The following is a 27,237-nucleotide window of genomic DNA, read 5'->3' on the forward strand; positions in this document are numbered from 1 at the left end:
CCCTTAAGAGATTTTTAGAGGTGCTAGGCTATGTTCTAGTTAACTGTTACCTGCTCAACTCCCATGGCACCAAACGAGAGAAGAAGCTTCAGTGGCCTTTGTGAGATTTTCTGCTTGGGAAAGTGCAGCACATCCAAGTGCACTAGCTCAAGGTTCTTTACATCATGCTGCATGAACCTGGATGACATGACAGTGCATCTCAGCCTGCAGTAGCCCGCATGCTAGTAAGCACAGACCTTCATTTTCCAGGCTTTTAAATGAATACACCAGCTAAAATGACTCTGAGGAACAGGCAATTTTTTATATATATAACATTAACATCAGGCAGCAGATCAGAACGGGCATCAGTCCCAGCAGCCTGCAGCAGCATCCATAACCTGCCCTAAACCTCGAGGTTTGGCATTACAGCTATGCCATCCTTGTTAGGGTGCTGCAGCAGACTTTTTCCCTTTTCCTTAATTTGGTGTTGGGAATTTTTTTTAATTGTAGTTTTTACTATATTTTATTGCAGTCTCACATTGTGACTCTCCATCCAGTTTCATCCAGAGGAAAACTCTTGTTATGAATTTGTTTATTAGTTGTTTGTAGAGTGGATTTTCTGGTGATCAGCCAGATTAACAGACTTACTGGTGATGGATCAGGTACCAGGCAAGTGGCCATGCATGCAGCTAGGATGACTGGCAGTGACAGAACACTCACAATTCTGCTATAATATATAACAAATGTAGTCCTATTCTGTTTAAGAATACAGAGTGATCCCATTTCCATCCTGACTTGCCTGTATATTACCTCTCCTGGCTGCTTGTTCCCAGTCCCTCATTTCCAGTGTTACGAGCACCTTTGCTCTTCTGGTCCTGTGGTGAGGCAGCTCAGGGCACTAAACCAGCATGAAAGCATTTGTACTCATTATAGTGACCCTCTGCAATGTCAGACATCTGATAAATCTCCAATACCTATTAACTAGGCCACTCCTCTCTTTGGCACTGTGTGACGAAAGAGCACACTGGAGTCTTTCTGTCCAAGATCCTACCTGTACAAGTAGTCTTTGTCCTAAGTAGTCTTGTTAAGCGTCTGGAAATGTTTTCTTCCTCGGATTCAAAAAGTGCCTGCTAGAATGAAAGGATGGTATTAACGAGAATTTAAAATAGAAGATTTCTGGTTGTGCTCCATTTTTCTCTAACCTCAACATTCAGATTTTTGTAGTTATTTCCTTTCTTTTGTCCATGTTTCGTTTTAATTTCTCCTTTTTTATCTCTCGTTTTTCAGTTGCGATCAAGCTCAGAGATTGGCCAGGACATCCTGAATGACTGCCTTGCAATCCAGCCCCTCCAGCCAGCCTTGTCACCACATGATGCTGTAGATAATACCATGGGACACTCCCCAGGGCCTGCTTGTGATATTTACCCAGGTATAGACTAAAACAGATAAAAAGCTGCTGTATTATTCCCCACTTAATATTAGGGATCATTTTCTAGATTAGAATGGACTCTGAAATCCATATCTATCTCATAAGAAGGATAAAATACGAAAAGTAATATAAAAAAGATAGATTTTGAACATGTTTTTATATGTTTTTCGGAGGGAATGAATCATACTATACCCATGAGAAGACCTAATGCAACATAGATGGATATTTTTGCTCTAATAGGTATTTAATTCTGCTACCAATTTACTTCTACCATTCCTTGTAGACATCTTGAATATATTAAGCTTCATTTAAAATCACAGTATTTTTCCTCTGCCTTATTCATGAGTCACATATTAGTCTACATTAAGGAACTGAAATGCTGCATTATGAGTTCAAATATTTTGACTATAAATATACAGTCAACACATTTACACTATGAATATAATGGTCCTATAGTGTTGTTTCAGTTAAATATCTGAGATTTTCCTACTAAGATACCTTTGTCATAACTGCCTACATGTACAATTTTTGTTAACATTTCAAATAAATTTGAAACAATTGGTAAGTTATGAGTGATAATAAACCTTAAATCTCAAGAGAACAATGGGTAGTTTTTAATGCAGTATTTTAGTAGTTGTGAGGGCATCTGTTTTTAACTTTCAGGCAGAATGCATTATGTCTTTTCTCACTTCAACTTTTAAGTGAGAACCAGATGTAGGAAGTGAATGAATTGGCTTCATTGATGTTATCTGTAGTGATGAAAATGACATTATATGAAGTGGCCACTTCAATAAGTGGTTTTATTTTACTGAGATGCTTGTAAAGCCATCAAGTCTATTTCATGTTTTTTGCCAAGGCTGATGTGAGTCACTCAATAGTTCGTGATGATGTAGGTTTATATGACAAAAATCAGGACATTTAAAGCTGTGATTGATTGTATTATAGTTTATTAAGTAGTTGGTATTGCTTGTATGCTGTTAACTTTTAAATGCCTTAGTCTGAGTACAGACTAAGTGTTACATTTGTTATATGAAAGAAAAGAGAAACTTCAGATTTTAAAAATATCATTTTGTCCAGAGAAGCTCTGGGAACATGTAGCTGGTTATTATTGTTTATTGTACATTGAGAGAGATTTGGATAGCGAGGGATGTTGAGATTTAAAAAAAAAATAAAAAAAATAACGGTTTCACCAAATGTAACATGCAAAACTGAGAAACAATAAAGATTCAGCTTTTCCTTTTATTTTCAAGTTCCTAGACAGAAAGGAAGCTGGGATAGGACAGTGTGTCGGGTCTCGGAAATTGAGGATATTCTCACAGGAGATTGCCACAGCAATCTGTTGAGCACACTTCCCTAGCTTCCAGATCATATTAAATGTCCAGCTCTCTCGGCTGGGTCACTCCAAATACAGGCTGACAGTGGCTTGAAGAAGCTGCTGCCCATGACAAACTGGTTAAAGCTGTTGGCTCCAGCCAGCCTTCAGCTGGCAATTGTCTGCCATCATGATGTCTCACAGCTTCTGAGACTGAGACATTACTTTCATTCATGCATTGTCTTTCAGTTCTTGATGTTTGCAGCACTACTAACTGTGAACCTGCTTTGATATAATAATTTATTTATTATTTCCTGGCACTGCTTCCTATTGTATGGCAATTTTTATGGTAAGTTAATTTTTATGGGAATTAACCAATGTACTCTTATCAGTAATAATCTGCTTTCTCTTACATGTATTTCCAGCTATCTATAACTTGGCAAATTTCTCACAGTTCCATTCACTTGTGTTGTTTCACATCAGTTAACTGAGTCAGGCATATGTCAGGTATATGTCAGGTACAGATCAATCTGTGTCATTCCATTTTGACAACTGCCTAATCAAGTTGAAATAAATTGTTTCATTAACTACTCATCAGGGCTGCTGCAAGATAATATACTATGTGTACAAATGAGATAACTCCAACAGGCAGGGAATTATTTTATTGAAATGGCAAGATGAAAATTATCCATGTCCCGTAGAGAGAAAAGTAAAATTCACAGAAGCATAAGTGTCTTCCCTCAGAGAAGCTACCCTTCAAAATTCACTGAAAACAATTTTTTTTTGGTAAATATAATTAACAGCTTTGGAACTTCTGAAAAATTAAATACATTATTTTTACTGGGTACTGTTTGAAACAGCATATTATCTGAAATGTCTCTGTGCTACTTTTAAAGCAGAGTGAGGAATAAATGTTCATTCTTGCAGTGGTGTCCAGTCAAACTTTTCTTACTTGAAGGTGACTTCACTTATTATTGATGCACATTTAAAGCAAAGGTAGGTTTTTTCTTGTAGAAGAAGTCTACAGAATAAATGTTTGAAAGCAAGCTATTAGAAATATGTAAGAACTGTCAAAATATATGTTTAGATGCAAGTCCGTTTTCACTTACATAGCAGAACACCTGTAGAAACAACTGCATAGTTTCTCAGTACTGTTAAAATACAGAATCTATAAACACAGACACATTTAAATTAAATACAATAATAATCTTTTTTTATTACACATCTATTACATAGAGTTAAGCCTCCAAAAGTGTTTTTTCTTATCTAGTAGTCTTTATGACTTCATAGAAGAAATCCAAACTGACTATAATCTTACTAATACAGTGAAGTAGCATGACAGATTCTTTGCTTAAAACTAACATAAAATTACATTTATGGGTCTAAAGCAAGCAGATAGACTAAGGGCTAAGCATTGTGATAGTATCTAGGTTTTAATTTTTAACAATACCTAGGATTTTGGGTTTACTCAGTTCACAAAATAAAGATGCGAGCAATGCACTCATAATAGCAACATGGGGATGATGTTTTTCTACTGTGAAACAGTATGAACTTACTTTAAGTAGAGAAATCTAGAGTCACTAAAACTGGAAGAATCATAAATAATGCAGCAGAAACAACCCCCATCTTTTTACTGTGCTGTTTGGATAAAACTTGACCATTTCATATTTAAGCATAAGCCAGAATGTGTAATTCATTTATAAGTAGTTACTGAATATAACACTAAGCTCTACTTCAGAGCAAGCAAAGGATCTTTCTAAAGCTAGTCAAGTGCATGATTTTCTCTGCAAATTGGAATTTAAAAATCGTATCAGTAAAATTGCAGAACTTCTTTGAATTCTAAGTATTTTTAAAGTAATGTCTTCCAGTGTAGTGTGAAACTTTGACCTAACTACTTCTATGCATATGACTTGCTGTGCTTTGCTTGAGTAACACTTTTCTTTGGGCTTTCTTCCCCACTGAAATAGTACTAGGCTGGGTGCTCTGTGCACATCATAAGAAAAAATCCAATCCCCCAGGAGTCTGTATCTAAGGTAGTGATAGGAAAGTAAGTAGGTACAACAGGTAGGTAGAGCATAAGGACACATACAAGAATAGATTAATGAAATGATTAATTAATGAAAGAATTTTATTAGAGCAAATGTCCTAGTGAGTCCTGAAGAGATGTCTGAGAAAAAAGCAGTCTAATTTTTTTTTTTGTTAAAAATTGGTCTGGTTTTTTTCTTTAGAAAGTAGCTTGTTAAGGATGACAGCCTTGGAAAGTAGTTACAGCTCATTCCTGTAAGAAAAAAAACAAGAAGGAAGAACTGGCACATGAATGGCCCTTGCTGTGAAAAACAGAATTGTATTTGATGCATAGGAAATGGATGCAAAAGGAGCAGTAATGTAGGACTACCAATAATGAAGAGGATCTCTGTTTTCACCTTTTAAGCTGAATTAATGTATTGCATATATATCTAGAATTCCTGCTTAATGTGATGTAGTCCCAGGTAGAACCATACACACATTACAGGGGGCAAAAATTGTTAATAATATTATCTTAGTTGAAGGAGGATAGTTTGCTTCTCCTCAGACTTGTCCTTTTATTTACCAGTTTTACTTATGAGTTCTCTTTTGAGGCAAATTAATGGTGCTCCAAAAATTGATGTAATGTTTGGGTTCCCATTTTTAGGAACATTTACCAAGGGACTGCTACAAACACTGTAGGCAACACAGCCACTTGCACCATTAATTCATCATTCATCATGATGAGACTGAACTTCAGAAACTACAATCCACTAAAAGAGAAGAAAATGAAAGGCACGGATGTGATCTAGAGATGCCATTTCAGGAATGGCTTAAAATACTAGTCCAGACCCTGCTCTTTTTCTTCAGTACTTTAATATTTTCCAGTATCTATAATCTGCCTCCAAAATACCTGAAAATAGGAAAAGGCCTTCAGTGCAGATGGTCCATGTGACAGACCAGCTTTGGAGACAGGCTTATTATGTTGAAAATGCAATTTTTACTTCTGCTGTACCTCTTAATGCATGATGGCTTCTTGAGTTTCATGTTCTCTGAAGATTTCAGATTTACAGATGAGCTGAGGATAAAGGTAAATCAGATTATAGGTTTTTCATTTGCTGGGCTTACTACTTAAAGCTCAGTAGAGCACATATCCACATATTCCTGGCTACAAAATCCTGTAGGGAAGCGTGGACTTCCTAGGGGAAGTGAAAGAGGGGAATATATGCAAGTGATGCTTCCAAGTGCAAGAAATAGTTCATGTTTTTCGTTCTGTGTAGTAGTAAATCAGTTGTTGTCAAGGACCTCATAAATATTCCTCACAGAAATAGGAGGCTATATTTTGTAATTTAAAAAGAGCAACATTGCAAATGTATGTATGTAACTAACTGAGCTACAAAATTAAATCTTCACGCTGTCTTACTCTACATGGTAAGAACTCTCAGCCCTACTCCAAATTCATACTGTCAATAATTAGAGGGGAGGTATTTTGGTGGCAGAAATTGTTTTTAAGAGTGTTGATTTGATGGTAGTAAGTCCAAGATGCTCTTCAATTAGAGCATTTTTGATACTTTTCAAATTTCTGCATTTAAATATGTTCTATGAAATTATAGGGTTTTGACTCCATCAAAAAATAATAAATTTTTGGCCTTAGATTCTGTGACACTTTAAATGCTACTTTTTTGCTTTCTTTCTCTTAGAGAAACTTTATTCAGAATCATCTTTTTCTCTTGCAACCACCTAACTTGTTCTTATGCATTGTGAGGATACATGTGAATTTAGCTTCCCATAAAGAATTGTTTGCAGAAATATTCTCATGGAAAATTCTTATTTACTGATAAATGGATATGTGACGAGACTCCAGAAGAGAAAACATGACTCCTTCCTCTCTTTGACTGAAACCTTGTGCCTGTCACTGAATCTGAGGTTCACAGTCAGGATTAAGTTGGGACTGAGCTATATCTATCTTGTAAATAATGTTGGCACTTGGCCTTTTTAAGGGATACAGAGGAACAGCATTCATGATTCTTTGTGTTTTATTAGTTTCAGGTTTTTTGGGATTTTTTCAAAATATGTTTAAAACTGCATTAAAGGTGTTAGTTTATCTTGAATTGATAAAGAGAAAAGCCTTCTTGTAGGAACCCTTTTTGTTAAGTAATCATAGAATGGTAGAATCATAGAATGGTTTGTATTGAAATAATTCCTAAAGATCATCTGGTTCCAACTCGCCTGCCATGGGCAGGGGCACTTTCCACTAGACCAGGTTTCTCAAAGATCCATCCAGTCTGGCCTTGAACACTTCCAGGGATGGGGCATCCACAACTTCTGTGGGCAACTTTTTCCTGTGTCTTACCACCCTCACAGTAAAAAATTTCTTCCTAACATCTGATGTAAACCTCTTCTCTATTTGTTTAAAACCCACTTAAATCTAATAATTAATTCTACATCTTTGTGTGTGGACCTACATGGTGGTGCTTTACTGGAGTCAGTGTGCATGCTGGCTGTCATGAATGTGTCACAGAATCACTAGGCTGGAAGAGACCTTCAAGACTATTGAGTCCAACCCACCCAACACCTCAACTAAACCATGGCACTGAGTGCCACATCCAGTCCTTTTTAAACACATCCAGGGATGGTGACTCCACCACTTCCCCAGACCATTTCAGTACTTTATCACTCTTTCTGTAAAAATCTTTTTCCTAATATCCAACCTATATTTCCCTTGGCAAAGTTTGAGACTGTGTCCTCTGGTTCTGTCGGTTGCTGCCTGGTGAAAGAGACCAACCCCACCTGACCACAGCCACCTTTCAGGGAGTTGTAGAGAGTGATAAGGTCACCTCTGAGTCTCCTTTTCTCCAGACTAAACAACCCCAGCTCCCTCAGCTGCTCCTCACAGGGCTTGTGTTCCAAACCCCTCACCAGCCTTGTTTCCTCCTCTGGACACACTCAAGTGTCTCAAGGTCCTTCCTAAACTGAGAGGCCAGAACTGGACACAGCACTCAGGGTGTGACCTCATAGGGCACACTGCTGGCCAAGTTTGTGGTCAAGTTTTCTAGCAGTTACTAAAATAGGGTTGAAAGTTTTTTATCAGTCTTCACTAGTGAAGTAACCTGTCGCTTGACAGTAATACTGTCACAGTATTTTCCAACTGCCATATATCTGCACACTGCTAATGACTGACAGTGTTTCTCTTCAGGTGGTAATTATAAGATTCAGGCAGTAGCTTGGACCAGTGCCATGTCTACCCTGGGAAGTTTTAATAGTTGCATTTTTGCCAGGCAGAAGGTGCTGGTGTTGTGATTTCACTTCATTGGGTACCCAAGGAGATGCTTTTATTAACACAGTGTCTTGAAAGAAGTTTCACTGACAAAAGTTGTGTTGCTCTGCCAGTAGGTGTTCCCTGCTCTCCCACATTGCTTTATTACAAAGCAAGGTGGGGGCTCAGATACATTCTTATGGAATGCTGTGAGCATTTAACATACCCTGGGTAAAGGAATACTTTTTTGCAGCTAATACATATGTGTTTTTATTCTTAACTATCCTATCTGGTCCTCTAGTGCCTGTTGTAGTGCCTCTTCCTTTACACTGTGTGCTCTCTCTTCATCAGAAACAGAAAAATAAAATACTGCTGGGAAACCTAGCCAGAAGGTTGGCAGTGGCTGCCCATGCTTGGCTATGGATGACCTTTTCCCAGAGACAGAGCCACCATGTCTTGGGCAGTGCTGTGGGAGCCTGTGCTGCCACAGCCTGAACCAGCTAGAAAGTGTGCAAGCATGGCTTACAAAACACTTGCATGGAATGCTAGTAATAATGGTTGTGGTAGAGAATAGCTACATCAGGAAGAACAACTCTTGCTACCTTGTGCTGAAGACCTGGTCATAATCCAGTGTTTTTACTCCTGATCCTGAAGAGGTTAATTTTAAATGCAAAGATCACAGGACTAGTAAGCTAAGCCATTGTGTATTTTTACAATTTTATTAGTTTTTGTCATGGGAAAATGCAAGTTACCCTATTTTGCCAAGGAATAATTTAAATAGTCTCTTTCTATTTAGACAATCAGGGCTTTCCTTTGCAGTGTCCTGATTCATTAAATATTTTCTCTGCTTTTGCTGTCAGAATGTGTGCTTGGTTGTTTTTCAGTATTTTCTTCTGTCCTGCATGTAAGATAAAATAAGAATTTCAAAAGTTTATTCCTTTGTCTTTTCCTTCTGTACTTACCTTGATGCTACCCTGAGAGACAGACATGGGAAAAGTAACTTTTGGTGTGCATGAGCAAAGTGGAATAAAACCATTCCCCTGTCTTAGTAAGAAAATGTGCTCAGCCCTTTCTTTGTGAGTAACTCAGCTGTCTTAAGTGATGTCTCATCTTCCTTTGGGATCAGCCTCCCCTGTTCCTCTTTAAGGTTTGGGATGTCTTCTACTGTCAGATGTTTGTTGTCACTTGGGTTGTGATTAGGAGGCTCTGGTGCACACACAAATTGGCAAAAAGCAGAGCCTGGCACCAAGGTCAGCCTCCACTTCTCCAGCTTTGTCCACCAGTGTCAACTTCCCTCGATCTTTGGCATTACCTCTACAGCATCTGCACTGGATGTTTGTATTTACAAAGTGGTTTCCTCTCTCTCATCTTGCTTGCACTGTGTGTCATTTCCACCAGCTGAAAGATGTCCAAGACTGCTCATTAATGAGGCTACAGCATAATTAGACTCACGAGCCTTTTCTTAACTCTGTCAGTGTATCACAAAGGTGGGCTTGTAAGGATTAATAGAGTCTTTCCAAAAACAGGCTGAGAAGTTGGGAGGTGAGGTAAATTTTCACCCTTTTGATCTTCTGTAGCAAAATTCACACCTGTGAATGAGAAAATGATGACCTCTGAAACCATTTCCTTGAAGAATTATCTCAAGTGAGGCTACCTCTAATGCAGTCTTTCTTCTGCTAGGATTGTAGCATCCATGCACATATTTCAGCCTAGCAAGATGTTTTACTGGTGACAGTGCCCCCTGGGGAACTGGTTTAAACTCTGGGATTTTATCAAGGAACTTAAATCATTAGCTCCAACATATTCATTAGCATAATATAAATATTATAGGTAGAATTTTACTCTGTAAACTAGGCCTGAACAATACTTTTTTTAAAAGAGATTGGAAGATACAACAGACAAACAGGAGATGTAATTTTTATCTTTTAGACAGACTATGTAATTCATTCTCTGGGTTCATAAAATGTTTAAGAGCATGTATTTGTCTGCAAGTCAATATCAGCATAATCTACCTGACACAGATGTCAGTAGAAACAGTTGGGTAACTAGATTTTCAGAGATACAAAGACTTAAATTTGTCTGATTTAAATTTTTTTTTTTTTTTTTAAGAAAGAGTTAAAAGAAAATAAGGTTACAAGATTTGGGATCAACTAATTACAACATTCTAACAAAGTTCTGTATTGCTTTTTGTTTAGTCAGGAAGGAAACAGGCAGGAAACTTTCCTTATTGGAAAGAATACAAGAGAAAACTCTTAGAAAATTAGTAAGCTGTAAAAGATGGTTTAAATTTTTTGTATATGTTAGTGAGGAATCTGGGCCAATGATAGCAATATTGCTTTTCAATAAATTTCTGATTTTTACAGCTGAGGGGAAAATGTAGAAAGCATTTCACATTTTCTGAAACTGTTCTTTTTGTTCACTAGTTCTAAAAATGCATATCTTAGGAAGTATTTGACACCTCTTCTACAACAGAAAAGTATGGAAGTTTTGCAGCCTTATTCAGACAAAAAATTCCAAGACAATGAGCATGGCTGTGATCATTCGTGCCTCATTTAATAGAAATGTCATTTGGAAGCAGTAAAGAATACTTATTTTCATGTGGTTTTATTCTTCCCTTTGTATGGAAAGCAACACTTCAGAACAACTCTTCAGAAAACCCCTAGTTTTCTTAGTTGCTAGGAGTTGGCCCTTCAGCTTGACAGAAGGAGTTGCATGTTGGTGTTTGTATTTATCAATATTGTTGTTTGGTCAGTTATCAGTGTTGTTTCCTGCCTGATGAGTTTTATTCCTCTCTTACTTTCAGCAGCTGTGATCCCCAGCACACAGATAAATCAAAGTGGAGCAGCAGCTGGGGCAGTGTCCTTGTCCCACGCCAGCAGCCACTCTTCCCCAGGACACAATATACAGGGCAGTCCTCTGCATCCTCCCCAGATACCTCTTCTCACAGCTGCAGACTCAGAGAGGTAAGACCCTGTGTTTTCCTGAGCCTGCACTGTCTTCAGAGCTGCCAGGATGGGGGAAATGCAATCGTTGTTGTGCAGAAAAGCACCGGTGGCAGCTCTGGCCTAACAGCTGCTCTGGGCAGGGGTTTATCAGGAGAAGGAGAGGTGAAATGGACAGTGTTATTCCAGCCTGGGAGAGAGACTTCCCTCCATCTCCATTTCAGGGACTTCCTCCTGTCCCTTCGTGATCCCAACAAAGGGCCCAAGCAAGAAAAGGGATACCAGCTGGCACACTGATGCAGCCATACTTTACAGAATGGGGGCCCTGAGATTCATGTTTCTGTTTACTTGTAGGAGAAGAGTCATATTCTGTCAATATTCTCCCAATAATAAGCATTTCTGAAGGAAGACCTTGCCTTGTTTATTTCAATTGCCATTTTATGAAGAACAATAGATAATGAGCAAATTTTTATTTCACTAGTTTCAGAGTTTGATTTATAGTCTGGATTTATTTTATGACAGTTCGCTATGTTTTATTATATGCTGGTTAGGTATTTTAAATTCTATGATTTTAGATATTTCAGTGGCATAAAAACCAATTGCTTGGATGTGTTTTGATTTTCATTGTTAGACATTCCCTAAATTATTTTCAGCAATCTTTCCAATGATTTAGGTACTGCAGATGTGGAAATCTGTAGCTCACTAAACCAGAAGTCTACCAAATCACAAGTTGGAAGAGGCCTAAGTAAATGGTTTTTAGTGGAAAAGTCATGAAGATAGCATCCACACACAAAATACTAAACTCTTACTATCTGCTCATGGATACTTAAAGATTATTTTTTAAATTTCTTTTTCAGTGCTCTAAGTAATAAATTGCTGTATTTCACTAATGGATTTCAAAGTATTTAATTTCCTTGAGTGACAGATATGACAGTAATTTGAAGAGTACAAAATCCCCAGTTATAAACATGAAAACAACATGCACTAGATTTCAATTACTGGTAAATGAGCATAATTTCTTTGGATGAAAGCAGTATTCACTCTGGCTTGTATCAGGAAGATAGAAGAATATGATATCTTGCGAAATCAAAAGGTGAAAACACACTTTTTTTTCAGACTTCACATGTGAATTCAGCCAGTTCTGGAGCCACTGGAAGTTGTTGAGCTTTTTGTACCTCAGTCTGAGATGGAGCTTATGCCTCATGATCACTGGAGCTCACCTACTTGGTTCATTCCTTCCTCCCCACTCCTGCCCCCATGATCCTGGTCTTTCAGTCTACTCTGCATCAGTTACCTGGAACAATGAAATATTTGACACATGAAAGACTCAATGGCTCACTAGTAACATCTTTATTTCCTCCATCCATATAGCGTTTCTGAAGTAACATATGTTTATTAAGTTAATATCACATCAGCACCAGGACCATCCAAACTCTTCCTAATATGCTTTAAAATGTGCTTCTCACAGAAAACTGAATAGGCAGTACATCATCCAAAGTTCATCTTGATACTTGTTACACTCCAAATGTAGATTATGGTTCACCAAAAATGTAGTAAATACCTTTCAAATGAAGTCAAAATCACATGTATAACATGTGGTAGATACAGATTCTTATCTGCAGCATAAAAAATCTCAAGTGACTTGGATTTAAATACAGTTCTAACCTGTATGATGACCCTGCCCAGAGGTGTTCTGTAGAGCTGCTACTGGAGTTGTACCTTCTGTTGTATTCAGGATGTGATAAAAACTTCCTTACACCTCTTTAGGAAAATTATATGCTTTTTTATTAGGTTAAAAAAAAAAAGTTATGTCGTAAATTGAGGTACATTCTCAGGACAACAGGAACCAGAGCCATACTTTAGAACACTGGCAGACTGTGTTAACTGCAGACACTGATCCTTCCTAGCAGCAGCCACTGAGCACACAGAGAAGAGTATTCCTCCTTAGCAGACTTGCATCTTATTTTTAGTGGTGGAGAGACAGGCTGATCTGCAACAGGATTACCACGTCACTTTCCACTCACCCTCTTGCAGAAATATCATGATTCTTTTTTGGTGCTTGGGAAATTTCCAGCTCTCCTCTCATTGATGAAAAAGTGGCCCAGAGCCATTCCTGAGCTTTCATTAACAACTAGCTGGATCCTATCAGTCTACTGGGTGGTTTAGGGCACAGACAGAAATTTTGAAGCTCTTAAAATCCTGGCTTTCTGTTTGCAAAAAAGATCGTATGACCTAACTGTATATTGAGGCATTCAGTTTTAAGGAAATGCAGAAAAGAATAAGTAAAAAATTAAATTCAATAAAACTCTTGTGTAAAATCTTCAAAAGTAGTGTGTATCCTTGTAGTGCCAGTAGTGACAGAGCTGTGCAAAAACATGCCACTGAGGTGATGAACCTCTGTGACAGTTGTGCTACCAGATTTGTTCTCTAGATCTCTCAGATTTGTTCTACTAGATTTCTTCTCAAGCATTCTCTCCTCTTCCAGGCTTGTAAATTTATAGTTTGAGTTCACATTAACATTCTGATGTGGTCAGATTCTGGAAGCAATTTAACACTTTACCTTACCTGCATTGTATTGCCATCAGATTGTTTATTTTCAAATAGTTCTGTGTAACACACGAATATTTCTAGAGCCTGAAATCTAGGCCTGAACCTGATACGGAACACCTCAGTGACCAATGACCTGAACTGATGTCTCACTGTTAGTGAGCAAAAGCAGCTATTTACTGATAAATAAAGTTGATACAAAGCCTTACAGTAAATAGCTGGCAGTGCCTCCAGTATGAGGTCCCCCTTGAGGCATCTCCTCCAGTTATGACCTAGACACACACACAGAAGGAGTGGGTTAAAAGTAGTTTTCCATGATAAGGGGCAATTCAGCCTGTTAATTTCCCAGGTGTCAAGTCTAATGATAGGTCACCATTTAAAAATATGTCATCTCTATTTGGGCTGCTTACTGTTATTTTAGAAGTCTGTATCCATGCAAATAACTGAAGTGATGTAAATAAAGTAAAAACAATCTTTAGCTCTTATGTATTGGAGATTTTACAGCTTTTTGTTTTGAACTTTTAGATTTGTTGCTCCAGCTCCTTCTCCTCATCACATCAGCCCCCAGACAATGTCAGTTCAACAACCCATGATGCAGAGACAGACTCCACAACCTCCTCAGCTTCCACAACTTGCAGGGATGCCTCTGAAGACATACCAACCAGCAGAAAGCCCTTCTTTTCAGCCAAATGCCCTTCACATTCAGGGTAAGAAGGAAGAATCTTCATCACTGATGTTGTTTGTTGCTATTGCTTATCTTCAAATTAAGTGCTTCAGGGACTGGCATTGATATTTTTCAGGCACTTTTCCTTGAAAGACCCTGGGAGGTAGCCTTCAGAACCCTGCCTTCAGACTTTAAAATTCTTATTTTAGCTAGTTGTTATTCATCCTGGTATCAAGTTATGTTTCTCTTCAGACTGATTTTCAGTGCTATTCCTGAAACAGAATGGCAAAAAAATCTGTAATGGCTTTTAATTTTCTAATGTTACACTTCTAATACCTCCTGATCTAGCATGTAAGTGTTAACCAGGTTTTCAAGAGGTAGGATATTTTTCTCCTTTGTACTTGTGGGGAGATGGAGAACTCTTATTCTGTAAGCTTGGAAGACTCCTGCAGCTGTGTTCCCACTTGTGCTGTGTAATCAGCTACTACAAGACCTCTCTCTCTTCAATCCTGTATGTTTCTTCTGTAGCCAAGAAAAAAATAATCAACTTGTGGGTTGTTTTGTTTGTTTGTTTCTCCGAGCTGGTGGAGTCTGACTGCTAATGACCTTAACATTTCAGGAGTGTGTTGACAGCAGTATTGTTGTTTCCTCTCAACTGTTTAAATATATGGTTTGCCATATTTGTAGACATAAGGTACATAGCAGACTGAACTTTTAAAGGTCTTGGGATTCGGCTTTATTATCAGGCTTCCTGAGAATTACCATTGTAGATATCACAGGAAACATCCTGAGAAGAGTAGTGTATTGGTTTTGCACAGCTTGGTTTTTGGTAGCAGGGAGTCACAGAGGCAGCTTCTGTGAGAAGCTGCTGGAAGCTTCCACCATGTCCAGCAGAGCAAATCCCTGATGGCTCTGAGGATGGACATGCTGCTGGGCAAGCCTGGGCCAATTACAGATGATGGTAATGCCTCTGTGATGATATATTTAGGGAGAAAATCTAAACAAAGTAACATAATTTTGCTTCTAGCCAGAGAAGAGGAGGAGGTGAGAATGTGTGAGGGAAACACCATGGAGACACCAAGGTCAGTGCAGAAGGAGGGGAGGAGCTGCTCCAGGAGATGGAGCTGAGATTCTCTGCAGCCACGGTGAGACCATGGCGAGGCAGCTGTGCCCCTCCAGCCCATGGGGATCCATGGGGATACAGAGATCCACCCACAGCCCGTAGGGATCCATGGATGTAGCCGTGGGAAGGGGTTTTAACCCTTTAAGTGCAGAGGAAATAAAATGCATAGCTACATGGTCCTCTTTCATGATAGGAAGAAAGAGACAAGCTTATTCAGAAACACACTTGGTTTTATAGCGTGACTCGCCACTCCAAGAGTAGAGAAAAGGTGATTGGTTCAGAGAGAAGACACCCCATTCCCAGGGCCTGGTCACACACCACAACAGGTGTTCTATCTTGTTATTAATTCCTTTTTATTTTGACCAAATTATCACCCTGGGAGAAATTCTCCCTAGCCTTGAGCTGGACCAGCTTATCAGCTGGGAACAGAGCTGAGAAGCTGCAGCCTGGAATATTTTTCAGGCTGTAATTTTCTTACTTTCTCAATATGTGTCCCACACATGGAGGATGCAGAGATCCACGGGGAATGCAGAGATCCACCCACAGCCCATGAGGATCCACAGGGGATGCAGAGATCCACCCACAGCCCGTGGGGATCCATGGAGGATGCAGAGATTCACTCACAGCCCATGGGGATCCATGGAGGATGCAGAGATCCACTCACAGCCCGTGTGGGAGGTGCCCACACCAGAGAAGGTGGATACCTGCAGGAGGCTGTGATCCAGTGGGATCCAGTGGAGAGAGAGGGCCCTGATCCCAGGCTGGAGCAGCCTGTCCTTGGAAGACTGCACCCCATGGAAGAGTGACCCACGCCACAGCAGTTTTGGGAGACCTGTCTGCCTGTGGGAGGGACTCACATTGCAGCAGGTGTGGTTTGGCTGCTGCTTGTGAGATTGGACCCACGCTGGGGAAGTTCACAGAGAACTGTGTCCCATGGGAGGGACCCCATGGTCTCACAGGGGAAGGACTCCTCTCTCTGAGCAGTGGAAAATATTCTCAGTGACAACTGACCAAAACTCCCATGCCCTGTCTCCTTGTGCTGTCAGTGAGATGCAGGGAGGTGCTGGAGGGAAAAGGTGTTTTAAGAGCTTATTTAACATCTCATTAACTTCTCATTCTCCTCTGATTCTGTTAGTAATAAATTTCACTTTGCAACCTTAAGTTGAGCCTCTTTTGCCCTTGAAGTATTTTCTCCCGGTCCTTATTCATGAACCCCTCATTAATTTTTTTCCCTTTTTCCCTCTGCTGCCCAGCTGTAGCAGGGGAGGGTGAGTGAGCGACTCTTGTGGGTGTCTGGTGTTGGGCCAGTGCCAAATCATGACACAAGGCTTCATTCATTTTCTTCCACTGATGTAAGCATCTTTCTAGGCAGAGAGAAGAAACGGGCATCTCCCTGAGTTCATAAATGTGAGGCAGAGAAAGGAAAGTGCCAATCCTGTTACATTCTTTGTATTGTACTGGCCACAGAGAAGCAGGATCTGAGACAGGTGGTTTTCTCCACAAAGTAGTAATTTCTTACATCACTGATAGTACCGGAAGAACATGAAATTTACCAATGGACATAAGCAATTATTGTTGGCTTTCTGTATTCTCTGATAGAAGTTTCACTAATAATGTATGGCCAACAGAGTACAGGGTGAAATTTCTTAATATACAGTTCATTGTCATATGACATATGTGAAAACATGCCAGAACAGATCCAGTAAATTCCTTGTGCAAGACTTGAAGGGATCAGGTTAGCCCTTCTGTTTCCACAGTACAAAACATTTTATTTGATTCCCTTTCTTGCTGAACATTTGGCAAGAATTCATCTTCTGGAAATGCATCCAGACATTAGGGTCTGTCTTCCTGCCTGGAATAAAAACTGTCTTTCAGTTGTACAGATGGCTTTACCACATTCTTCCTTTCATAGCCATGGGAGTTTTAGGAATCCTAGAAACTGGGAGCACAACCAGTTGCTCCAAAGTAGACTTTCCAAAGAATCCTGCCTCCCAGGGGTTCACAAATCACCCTGGATTAATTGTTGCTCCACACAGGACTTGCACTGGCTTGTGCAGCAGCCTTCGTATCTCCTTGGGTGTTGCTGTCTGCTATAGGGAGTGGTGCAGAAATCACGACGACACAGCTTCTTCTCAAAGGTAGAAAGAAACAGCTTTATTGTAGAAGTACACACATTTTATAGACCACTTCGCTGAACCAAGAATAGATTCAGCTTATTGGTCCAAGGAAGGCAACACCTCTTACAAACATGCTTTTACCAAAACATCACATCTCACACGCGTGCATCCTGTCAACAACAGCAGGTGCAACTTTTGTTATTCATTCTTTCCTTTCTGTTTTCCTTCAAACGCCTGGCAAAACTCTGTTTTCCCAGTCTTCCGTATCCACACTTGGGCATCTTCTCTTCAGGCCAGAACAATGTTACTGTGTTCCCATCTCCCTCTCCAACAGTCCAAAGAGGATTTAAAAGGACAAAGGATGCGGGTAATCATTCTTTACAAGAAGAAGGCCCAGTAGATACTCTCATCTGGGTGAATATCACATTTGAATTGAAGCCCTGTTACATGTCCAAAATACATGTGTTAAAATACAGTTTAATACTATCTTCTGAGATCAAAAAATGGTTGATTTTCAAGGGCTTGGACCTTAAACCTGTACCATACTTAGTCCCATGTTAGCATTACTGTGTCTGCCTCACTCTCCTAGGAAAGCCTGTGTTGAAAATAGACACTGCTGACAGAAATTATATGCACAAAGCTAACAACTCAAAGTTCAAATTCTAAAGATCTTTGCACTTAAAACGGGTATGAAGACAATATAGACTGAACTTTAACCTACAATGTGGGTATTAAATGTTTTTTCAAAGATCAAGTAACCTATTGTCACTGTACAAGGTATTTTGTCAGAATGTACTCCCTCCAGCTTAAACACAGCTGTCTCATCCTGTATGGTGCACTGAAAGCGTTGTCCTGTGTGCCTTACAGGCTTACCTAAACTCTCTCTCTCAAAAGCAGATGCTTCAAGAGTTCATCTTTTCCCAGTACCAACACAAAGATTGCTGTCTTCCTTGGTCAATTCATTACAATGCAAAAAACACCATATAGTTATCTCCACACCATACCATTATGTATACAAGAAGTGGCTGTGGGAAGTTCTGTTAATTTCTATCTCCTGCAGTTCATAACCTGCCTTTTCAAGATTTAAAGTGCTGTAACTGTAGCCACTTCAGCTCAATCTGCTACCAGACAATAGTGACAATTTGCCTCAGTATGTAGTCTTAAACTTGTCAGTTCCATTTAAATTTGCTTTATCAAGGAAGAAAGAGTTTCATTACCCAACAGCTTTTTGAAGAAAACAAGTTCTAAACAGATGCAGTTTCATCATGGTGGTCTCAGAGTACTATCCTTTAGAGAGAAATATGTATGAGATCTAAAACTGACAGCCTTCTTATATCTAATAGCTACTTGTTTTGTGAAATGGCAATGTTCTTGGAAGAACACTGTCTACAGTTCAAGTTTCATTATTTGTTCTGAGTGATTTTCAACATACACAGTAATGTCAGAGAGGGCTTTCTATTGGCTCCGTTTATATTACATAATTGATTAAATATTCTCTTGCTCTTGTGAAATTCACACTATCCTTTTCTGCATGGAATGTTTGTAAGTGATGATGTTAGATGCCTCACTGAGCTGTAGAAGTGAAGTTCTTCTTTTCCTTTCATTAGATTGTAGTATCTTTTACTATATTACAATTCCATAAATCTGAAACTATCCTGACCTGGAGACTGGAATGACAACTTCCCAGCTAGATGCTGTTGCATGCTAATGTAATATGTGTTTGTAGACAGAAGACAGTGCAGGTGCCTGCACTGTACTGGTGATTCTTTTCAACCATGAAAAAGTACTCTCAGGAGAGGTGTCTGAAGACACAGGCACCTACAGTACCCAGGCAACTTCAAGAATAAAGTATTGCTTGCTCTGAGACAAGCCAGAAGAGATGTGCTAGATATGAAAGAACAGTAACAGAAGTTCCCTTTTCACAGGGAGAAAATTTTTGTGCTGTGTAGTATAGACTAAGGTAAAACTTCTTGGGGCATGGGCAAAGCTGACTTGTTTTTGGATGCATCTGACACTGGGAACATTTTTGCATCAGAAATCTGGTTGTCCTTTAAAATTGTGTATGTAACTCTGCTCACATGTGTTTGTGACTTAAGCTGATGACCAGAGCTGTCTGAGTTATGGAAGAAATAAAAAAAAATATGCAAAGTATTCATTTAAAGAAAATTAAAAGTTGGCATTTATTTAAAAAAAAAAGCTGATATGAGTTAGTTATATTAGTGCCTCTAGTAACAGCCATCTTTAAATTATAAATAATGAGATTTTAATAAACAGAAACATTTATCTTTTTTTAACATTTGCAAATCCACTATTAGTGATTTGCATATTAGTACAGTATGTTACTTGTATCTCCCTCTTACTCTTCCTTTTGTTCTTCACAGCCAGATGGTACCACATGATTACGTGGTGTTTGTGTAATTTGCCTAGTGGACATGCAGAAATTCGCCACAAAGAAATACTACCTTGAAGTATTTCAGGCCAAAGACAGCTGGAATTTTTACATGCCATAGCAGCAAAGACCACTCACGCATGGCATGTATTTCTGAATGGCAACTAAAATGCTTTTCTTGAGAAAATATTCTCTTTCTTGTGACAGGCAGAGAGATGACTGAGGGGGAAACTGATGTCCATCAGAAACTTCCTACCATATGGAAATTATAATTGTGGCAGTCATTCATTGCATATCTATAATGAAATCTCTGTCCACAACAGTTCAATAGGATAAGTACTCTATTACAAATGTACGTGGACAACTGTACGTGTGAATTTGAGCTGAGCTGTCTACCAGGGCCTTTTAGACATTCAGCATCTTTCAGGACAAGGCTTTTTATGTGATAAAAAACAAGAACTTCTTGCTTTTAGAAGCAATTCTAACAGCTTACAGTTCTTCTCTCATATTCAAAAACATTTCACTTTCCTAGGGAAGCAATGCTGTCATGTCAGAAGAGTAGTTATTTATTATGTACCTTGACATAATGAATCTTGGCTGTAGTGTACAACAAACACAGCTGATGTAACCCCGTGCATTTGTGTGTTTTATATAGTTTAATAACAGACAAACTTTTACAATTGAGAGTTGGAGCTGAAATGTTCAGTTGCTGGAGCTTTATTAGCCAGCCCGTTTGCCTTTCTTGTAGTTTTTCCAGTGCTGCATAGAAACACAGAAAACTGATGGTACAATTAGTTCCCTAACACATATCTCAAGTTATGGTCAGGGTCTACTGCCTCAGTATACTTTCACGTTATCCTACATTCAGCTACATTGTAGATTATCTTGGGCATGGCACTGTGTGAATAAAGACACCAAGTTGGAGATTTTGCTGTGTCATGTTGGGCTCCCGTTCTAAGACCTCTACACTGTGGCTTGATGCACTGCAGATGCACACAAAGACATTTAGAATAGTGCTAAATAACTGAGGGGAAAGAGAACTACATATGCTTACTTCTTGTTTTGACTCTCTGTTTTAAAAGATGGATAATTGACACTGAATTGTGAAAAGAACTTGTATCTAGGAAAGTTATATTACTTTTCTGTGCTCTCTTTCCATCATAAAAAAATTTTGCTCAGAGTGCCTATGCATAACCCTACTATCAGCCAGCTCTCTTGGCATCAGTGATAGATCCTTGCATTTTATTTAAACTTTACTTGGGCAATCTTTTATTCTGAATTTAGTTTCTTAGATTTTCAGGCAGACGCAAGTACTCTGGAGAGTACCAGTTCAGACACAGGGTTGTGCAGTATAGGGAGAAATTTCCTGAAAAATTTCAGCTTCTAGCCAGTCAGTGCCTCTCACAGGTCATGCTAGAATCAGAATGTCCATGTAGTAGATTGTGTTTGAAATTAGTAGCAACTTGAGGAAGTTTTAGGGAGCATAATATCAATACTGCTTTATTTGTTTAAAATTACTGAACACCAGGTGGTAGGGCAGTTGCAGTTTTTATCATTCTCATGGACATGGTTCCACGAACTATCCTTTATGTCTCTGTCCAGGTCTTATACTGATGGTCTTCTTCTCATTCTAGGTTTCTATGGGCAGCTTCAGACTTTCTGCCCTCCACATTATGCTGACACTCAGAAGAACATACAAGACACTGTTTCTTGTGATATGGCTCCTCCAGTTGACTGCTCAGCTCTCACATCAGCAGGCCAGGCAGGGCTTGGCATTTTCCATCGAAGTTTTTCAGATCATTCTGGTATCAAAGGTAAATAACAGCTGGTGACTCCATGTGTGATTGTGTACAGTTTGTGAACTTTGGCAGATGCGCATGTGTGTTTGGTGGGACGTGTCACGAGGGATTTGACTCTTTACAAAGAGGAGATGGTTTCCAGACCTTCATGGAGTGGTTGTGTTGAGGCTGCAGGTGTCAGTAACAACTGGCCTGTGTGCAGTCTGCACACTGCTGAAGGTTCCTCAGGGTTCTAGCCTGTGGGGCTTAGACAGTCTCTGGCTTCTGTATTTGATGAGAAATACAGTCCACTGGGCCCTCTGTGGTATTTGTGCAGCCATCCACTCCACTGCACCTATTGTGGCAGGGACCTGAGATGATTCAAACTGCTGATTTTGCTTGGTGCATGTTTGGTTTTTATCGGTCTTGAATTTAATTTATTCACGTTTCCATGACAAAAACTGCCTGGATGCACCTGCGTGCACTTAACTTAGTCTGTGCCTAGATGAAAAGTACTTAAGGGGCTTGCATGCGGCTCTGGAAGGATGAAAGATCTCTGTGCAAAGAATCAGTACAAGACACTGAGCCTAATCTTAGCACTCAACTAATGCCCAGGTCTTCTACTGTCCTTCCACACAGGATGAACCCATTTAACATTTATTGTGCTTTGAAGTGCCTTTTATGTCTTGGTCCTTCGAAGTGTATTGCAAAGCCATTGCACCTGTAATTACAAAGAGGCATCTCACAGTATGTAAACATGTTATCCAAAAGATGGGAGTGTGTCTGCAGACAGTTACTCTTGGGCTTACTACTGCCACTTGTAAAAGGTAGTAATTTCTGTGCCAGGGTCTACTTTACTTTTAAATTTTGTTGTCTTTTATCCTGTGTTCAATATGATGAAATTTGTTAAACAAGAACGTAGTTTATTTTCTTAATGATCACAGTTTTAACACCCATTAAATGGGGAGGAGTTAGTTGCAATGAGATCTGCTCTACTTCAGAACTGATTCTGACAGAACTGAAAATTTCCTCCCTTGGTAAGCAGTAAGTTATGTAATTAATTTCATACATATATTGGCTTATTTATTTTATTTGTGTATTTGATTTAAAACCATTTCCAGTTCTATGCAAAAGTATTGGGACATACTTCATTATATAGTTAAACTGCTTATTAACTGTGGTTTTTTTGTTTTGTTTCTTCTCCCAGTGTATGACTTTCCAGCAGGGTCTGTAGGTATCTTTGGTGATTCAGCCTGCAGCATGCCAGATGACAGCAGTTTCCTACAAGTAAATGCAGTGGATCATTGTTCCAGCCAGCTTTCTTCTGTATACACTGAAGGATAAAGTAATGTATATCTAGCTACAAGAACTTGATTCTGTTTCATCTTGCCCTTCTTTTATTTCCCTACAATTTTTTTCTCTCCATGAAACTGCCACGTATGTATGGGGATATGACTAAATATACATACATAATGGAGAGGAACTGCAAGCAGCCAACTGAGAATAATTGGAGAAAGCAAGCTTTGCCAAAACCTTAGCAATTGTTTCTTTTCTTCTCATCTGTGGTACAGCAACTATACTTTTAAAATTATTTCTTATTTTAATTTCTCAAAGGGAATTCAGAGACCAAATAAGAAAACTGGTTGTTGGGTATAATCTTTTCAAGCTGAATGGGTGCACTTACAAAAGAAGACAGCTTTAGAAAATTCCTTTTCCAAAAAAGGAAAAGAAGCAAAACGAGAGCATACCACAAACAGTTCAAAGGCAGACAGTTTTTGCACAACCTGTCTGCATATGATACTTCCAAAGTTTAACACACACCAGTATCTAGAAGGGAGAGAAATTTGACATACGTTGGCACTACCTATTGGAGGCATTGGTGTGGCTTCTTTTTGGATCAAACGTTGTTGGTAGAGGATTTCTTACAGTCCTCAGGTTAGGTGTCCTTTCCTTCCCTCTTTATTTTATGCCATACAATATAGCTATTACTGTTTTCCCAATAGTCATTCTGACCCTTTAAGCATGAATAAGAAGGTTTAAATACACAAGAAGTTATGTGGACTTTGTCTCTATTTAACACATCTGCCAGATTAGCATAAATATATTTTAACTTTCAGTTGCTTTTTAATTAGATTGTAGAGCATTGTTGCTGTATGTACTATAGTCTCCTGCAGGATGGTTTAAAATATTTTGTAGGAAAGATTCTTCCTTAAATTCCACATTTTTTTTAAAAAGCTATCTGTACTGATTCAATTAAATTCAATTAAATTTTCAGAAAGAAGAACTACTCTTTAAGTATACTCTTTAAGTGTACTCTGTTTCCTCTGGTTACTTAGAGAGATAAAACTGGACTGGTTTGGTGGTTTTGATTTTTCTGATCAATGTCAGGCTCAAGGTCCTCAAATTAAGTCCAAGATGCAAGCAAAAAACATAAAACATACAAGGTTTTGAGTTAAAACAAGTATTTTGCAGTGGAGATGTCATCACTGTGGTCCTGTATACTTTGAGAACTACTCTTACATTAGTAAAACTGAGTTTTTTGGTTTAATTCCTGTTCATCCATTTTTTGGACTTCTTACTGTGTAGTGTACATCTTAATATTCTCATGACCTGATAAACTAAGGACAGAAAAGTTCATTCTTGCAGGCTGGACCATAACTATGCTTTTGAAATCACTCTTCTAAAAAGATAAACTTAAAAAAAAAAGGTTTATACAAACTCTTTTGTTTTCCTGGCAAGCTTTTGAGAATTGTTAAGTCCAATTTGGCTCAAATTTAATCTGCAGTTATGTTGATAAATTTATGTCCAGATGTTTGTGAACACTGGCAATCTTTTGAGGTTTGTATTCATGAAGTACATTATTATGTGCTCAAATATTTAATGGAGAGATTTTCATCCAGTACATAGAATATATGAATAAACCACATACACCTAAATGAAGCACAAGAAGAAGTAAAGTGACTAAAATACAGCTCATTCTGTGCCAAGTTCTTCGCCCATATATTCTGCTTCTCACATCACAAGAGAATGTGTCCCTCTGCTGCAGCTTGCACTAAGAGGTCTAGATGTTACCATACGTGATTTGCATTGGGTTAAATGACACCAGGCATCCTTCACAGCTCTACATGTGCAATCAAAAAGATAGTCCTTTTGCATTGATTGCAAGTTCCTCTTTTTAATAAAGCTTTAATTTTGTATCTTAAAGCCCTTTCTGTGGTAACTACACAAGTGTAACTTGGTTCATAGGAATAATCAGTCACACTGAACACTTCAATTTCAAATGTGTGGAATTGTGTTTTGTTCCACCAAAGTCAGCAAGGGCAGGATCAGACTACTTGTGGACATACATATGTATACAGACATGTACCTATATACTTTCATATATATAAATCCTTCAAAATTCTTTTAACCACATGATTGTCCAGAATTTGTCCACTGCTGTTTACAAAACTGAAATACTGTTGCTGTCTTCAGATCTGTATTGCTTTGACTTCAAAACCTTTTGAAATAATTTTTTCTAGTATCTGAATGTTCAAGTTGTTCCGTAGAGTTGGGGGATTATACATTTGAAACACGCAGACCAAAGGGAAAGTGAGAGTACAGAATTCAAAAAGGGCATTTTTAACTTGGGGGTTCATCAGTTACATTTAAAAAAGGAAACGCTTGCAAGTCATTAATTCATTCTTTCACATACATATAATATATATATATATTTACAGCTTTCCATGAGCCTTAATCCTTAAAAGAAGGCCCTAGAGACAGCCAAAACACAGGAATATGGGCTAGCAGTCTGTAAAAAGGTATGCCTTTGTTTACTTCTCATTCAGAGACAAGGAGGATTCTTCACTATTATTTATTACTCTCTTTGGAGTTGGACTGACTTCTAGGCATCAATTTAATCACTGAGGGCAGTTGCATAAAAAGCTCCATTGTATCTCATGTATATTGGATATATAAATAGGGAATCCTGTTTCTCACAATCAAAAATGGTGCTTGAGGAAATACAATTTTGTGGGTTATCTGCATAACTGAGTTATTTGCAAATACTTGTGCCTCAGTAAGTTTTGTGTAGTTACTCTACTTGCTGTATTGTTAACTTTCTAAAGGGATTCATATCTAAGAGGTGAAGTTATTTTAGACTATGGACATTAAACAATATTCAAAAGAAATTATTTACAATTTTCTTTTATACAATTCAACTGTGTCCCCACTCAGTGGTCCTTTTATATCTGCATTTCTAATGGTTCTACACTGGAGTTTAAAATGCAAAGTGCATGTGTATAAGTGGAAGTGCATGAGTGCACGTGTGAATTTGGGTCTCCCTTTCTATGTGTGTATACACACAAACATACAGGCTTTGTGGATTACTACTACCAGATGCTGAAGAACTGCAGTGCTCAGGCCATCTGTCACACTGTATATTGTTTTCAGCTTTTGTTGAAAAGGTGTGAATGACTATAAAAATTACATTTTAACGGTTTATTCCCTGTTTTCCCTATGTAATTTTCAAGCAGATTTTTTTTAAATGGCACTTTTTTTCTTGTTTGTATGGAATTTTGTTCTTGGTTTGGGGCTTTTTGTATGTGTATATATATTTCCTTGAAGCAAGTAAAGCAAAAGAAAAAGACCACAAATTAAAATTAGCTGAGTGAGTTTTTATTTAAGAAAAAGAAATTCTTTTGTGCTGTACAGAAAGCAGCATCTGTACAGAAAGCAGTATCTTGTGTAACATTTTTTACACAAAGCACTTTGGTGAGGAGAGAAAGTGGGATTATGTTTTTCCTAAATCTTACAGAGTAATCTACATATTTATATATGCTTACATATATTCATATGATCTTAATTTGCCATACTGTATATCTGGCTGATATATCTTGCTCTAAAGAAATGTCTGTTTCATGTCATGAAAAAAACAAAAATTCAAAATAATTAGTTATTCTACTAGTATGTGTGATTTTTTGATTTTTTACAGTTTTTTTCATACAATCATAAGTTATTTTTGTCCTGTTTTATAACATTCTGTTTTATGTAAAAGATAAAAATGTATGTGCATGGTACAAAATAAAACTGGAAAATTGTAACTCCATTACATTACCTGTAGAACATAATATTGTGATATGCCTATAAAGAGAACTGCTCCAGCCATTGTCCTTCACCATAAAACTACTAGTATTTGTATTGATTCATATAATTAGAAACAGAAATAGGAAATAAACTCTTGGAGATTTCTCAAGAAAACCCACTCGGCTCAGCGTTTTAAGTCTGGATTTAATTCTTGTTATGATGAGGCTAGAGATTTGTAGGGATGAATGAATGCCTCAGTGTGTGTTTACAGCCTGGGTAGAGACACAAATAAAAGAAGAAAATTTAATTACATTTTTGTGCTGTGATAATTTTTAATTTTTACGGGTTTCTTTGGTTATGTGATTTGACAGTACAACATAGCAAGGTATTTTGCTTTTTTCTGGCTATTGTTTCTAACATACTCAACCAATTAAACTATTTCAGAGCACTTAATGTAAGGAAAAGAGCATTTTTTTAAACTCTGCATTAGACAAAATAAAGACAAAAGACAGAGACAGAAGTTGATGCACACTTATGTCCAAAACACATCCTGAGAAAACAACAGGCTTAGGAGATAAGAAATTACCTTGTATCATATCCACATATTGGACTAGAAATCAAAGGACAAAAGAC

The 27,237-nt window shown here is 38.3% G+C and overlaps 1 protein-coding gene across 5 annotated transcripts in view; it reads left to right on the plus strand.

Moving 5' to 3' along the window:
* Positions 1 to 26,911, plus strand: part of GLIS3 (GLIS family zinc finger 3) — a 153,519-nt gene extending 126,608 nt beyond the window's left edge. For 2 of the 5 annotated variants that reach the window (XM_088155848.1, XM_014880025.2), the window contains exons 6-10: positions 1,267 to 1,408; positions 10,784 to 10,943; positions 13,995 to 14,176; positions 21,397 to 21,576; positions 22,748 to 26,911. In XM_088155848.1, coding sequence (XP_088011974.1) covers positions 1,267 to 1,408; positions 10,784 to 10,943; positions 13,995 to 14,176; positions 21,397 to 21,576; positions 22,748 to 22,884 — 801 coding nt within the window. In that variant the 3' untranslated portion in view covers positions 22,885 to 26,911. Of the gene's footprint in view, positions 1 to 1,266; positions 1,409 to 10,783; positions 10,944 to 13,994; positions 14,177 to 21,396 lie in introns of all 5 variants that reach the window. The other 3 variants (XR_015799192.1, XM_088155849.1, XM_014879943.2) reach the window with 3 other exon arrangements.
* The last annotated feature ends 326 nt before the right edge of the window (positions 26,912 to 27,237 follow it).

This window comes from Sturnus vulgaris, chromosome Z (genome assembly GCF_052056855.1).
Source record: "Sturnus vulgaris isolate bStuVul1 chromosome Z, bStuVul1.hap1, whole genome shotgun sequence".
NCBI lineage: Eukaryota > Metazoa > Chordata > Aves > Passeriformes > Sturnidae > Sturnus > Sturnus vulgaris.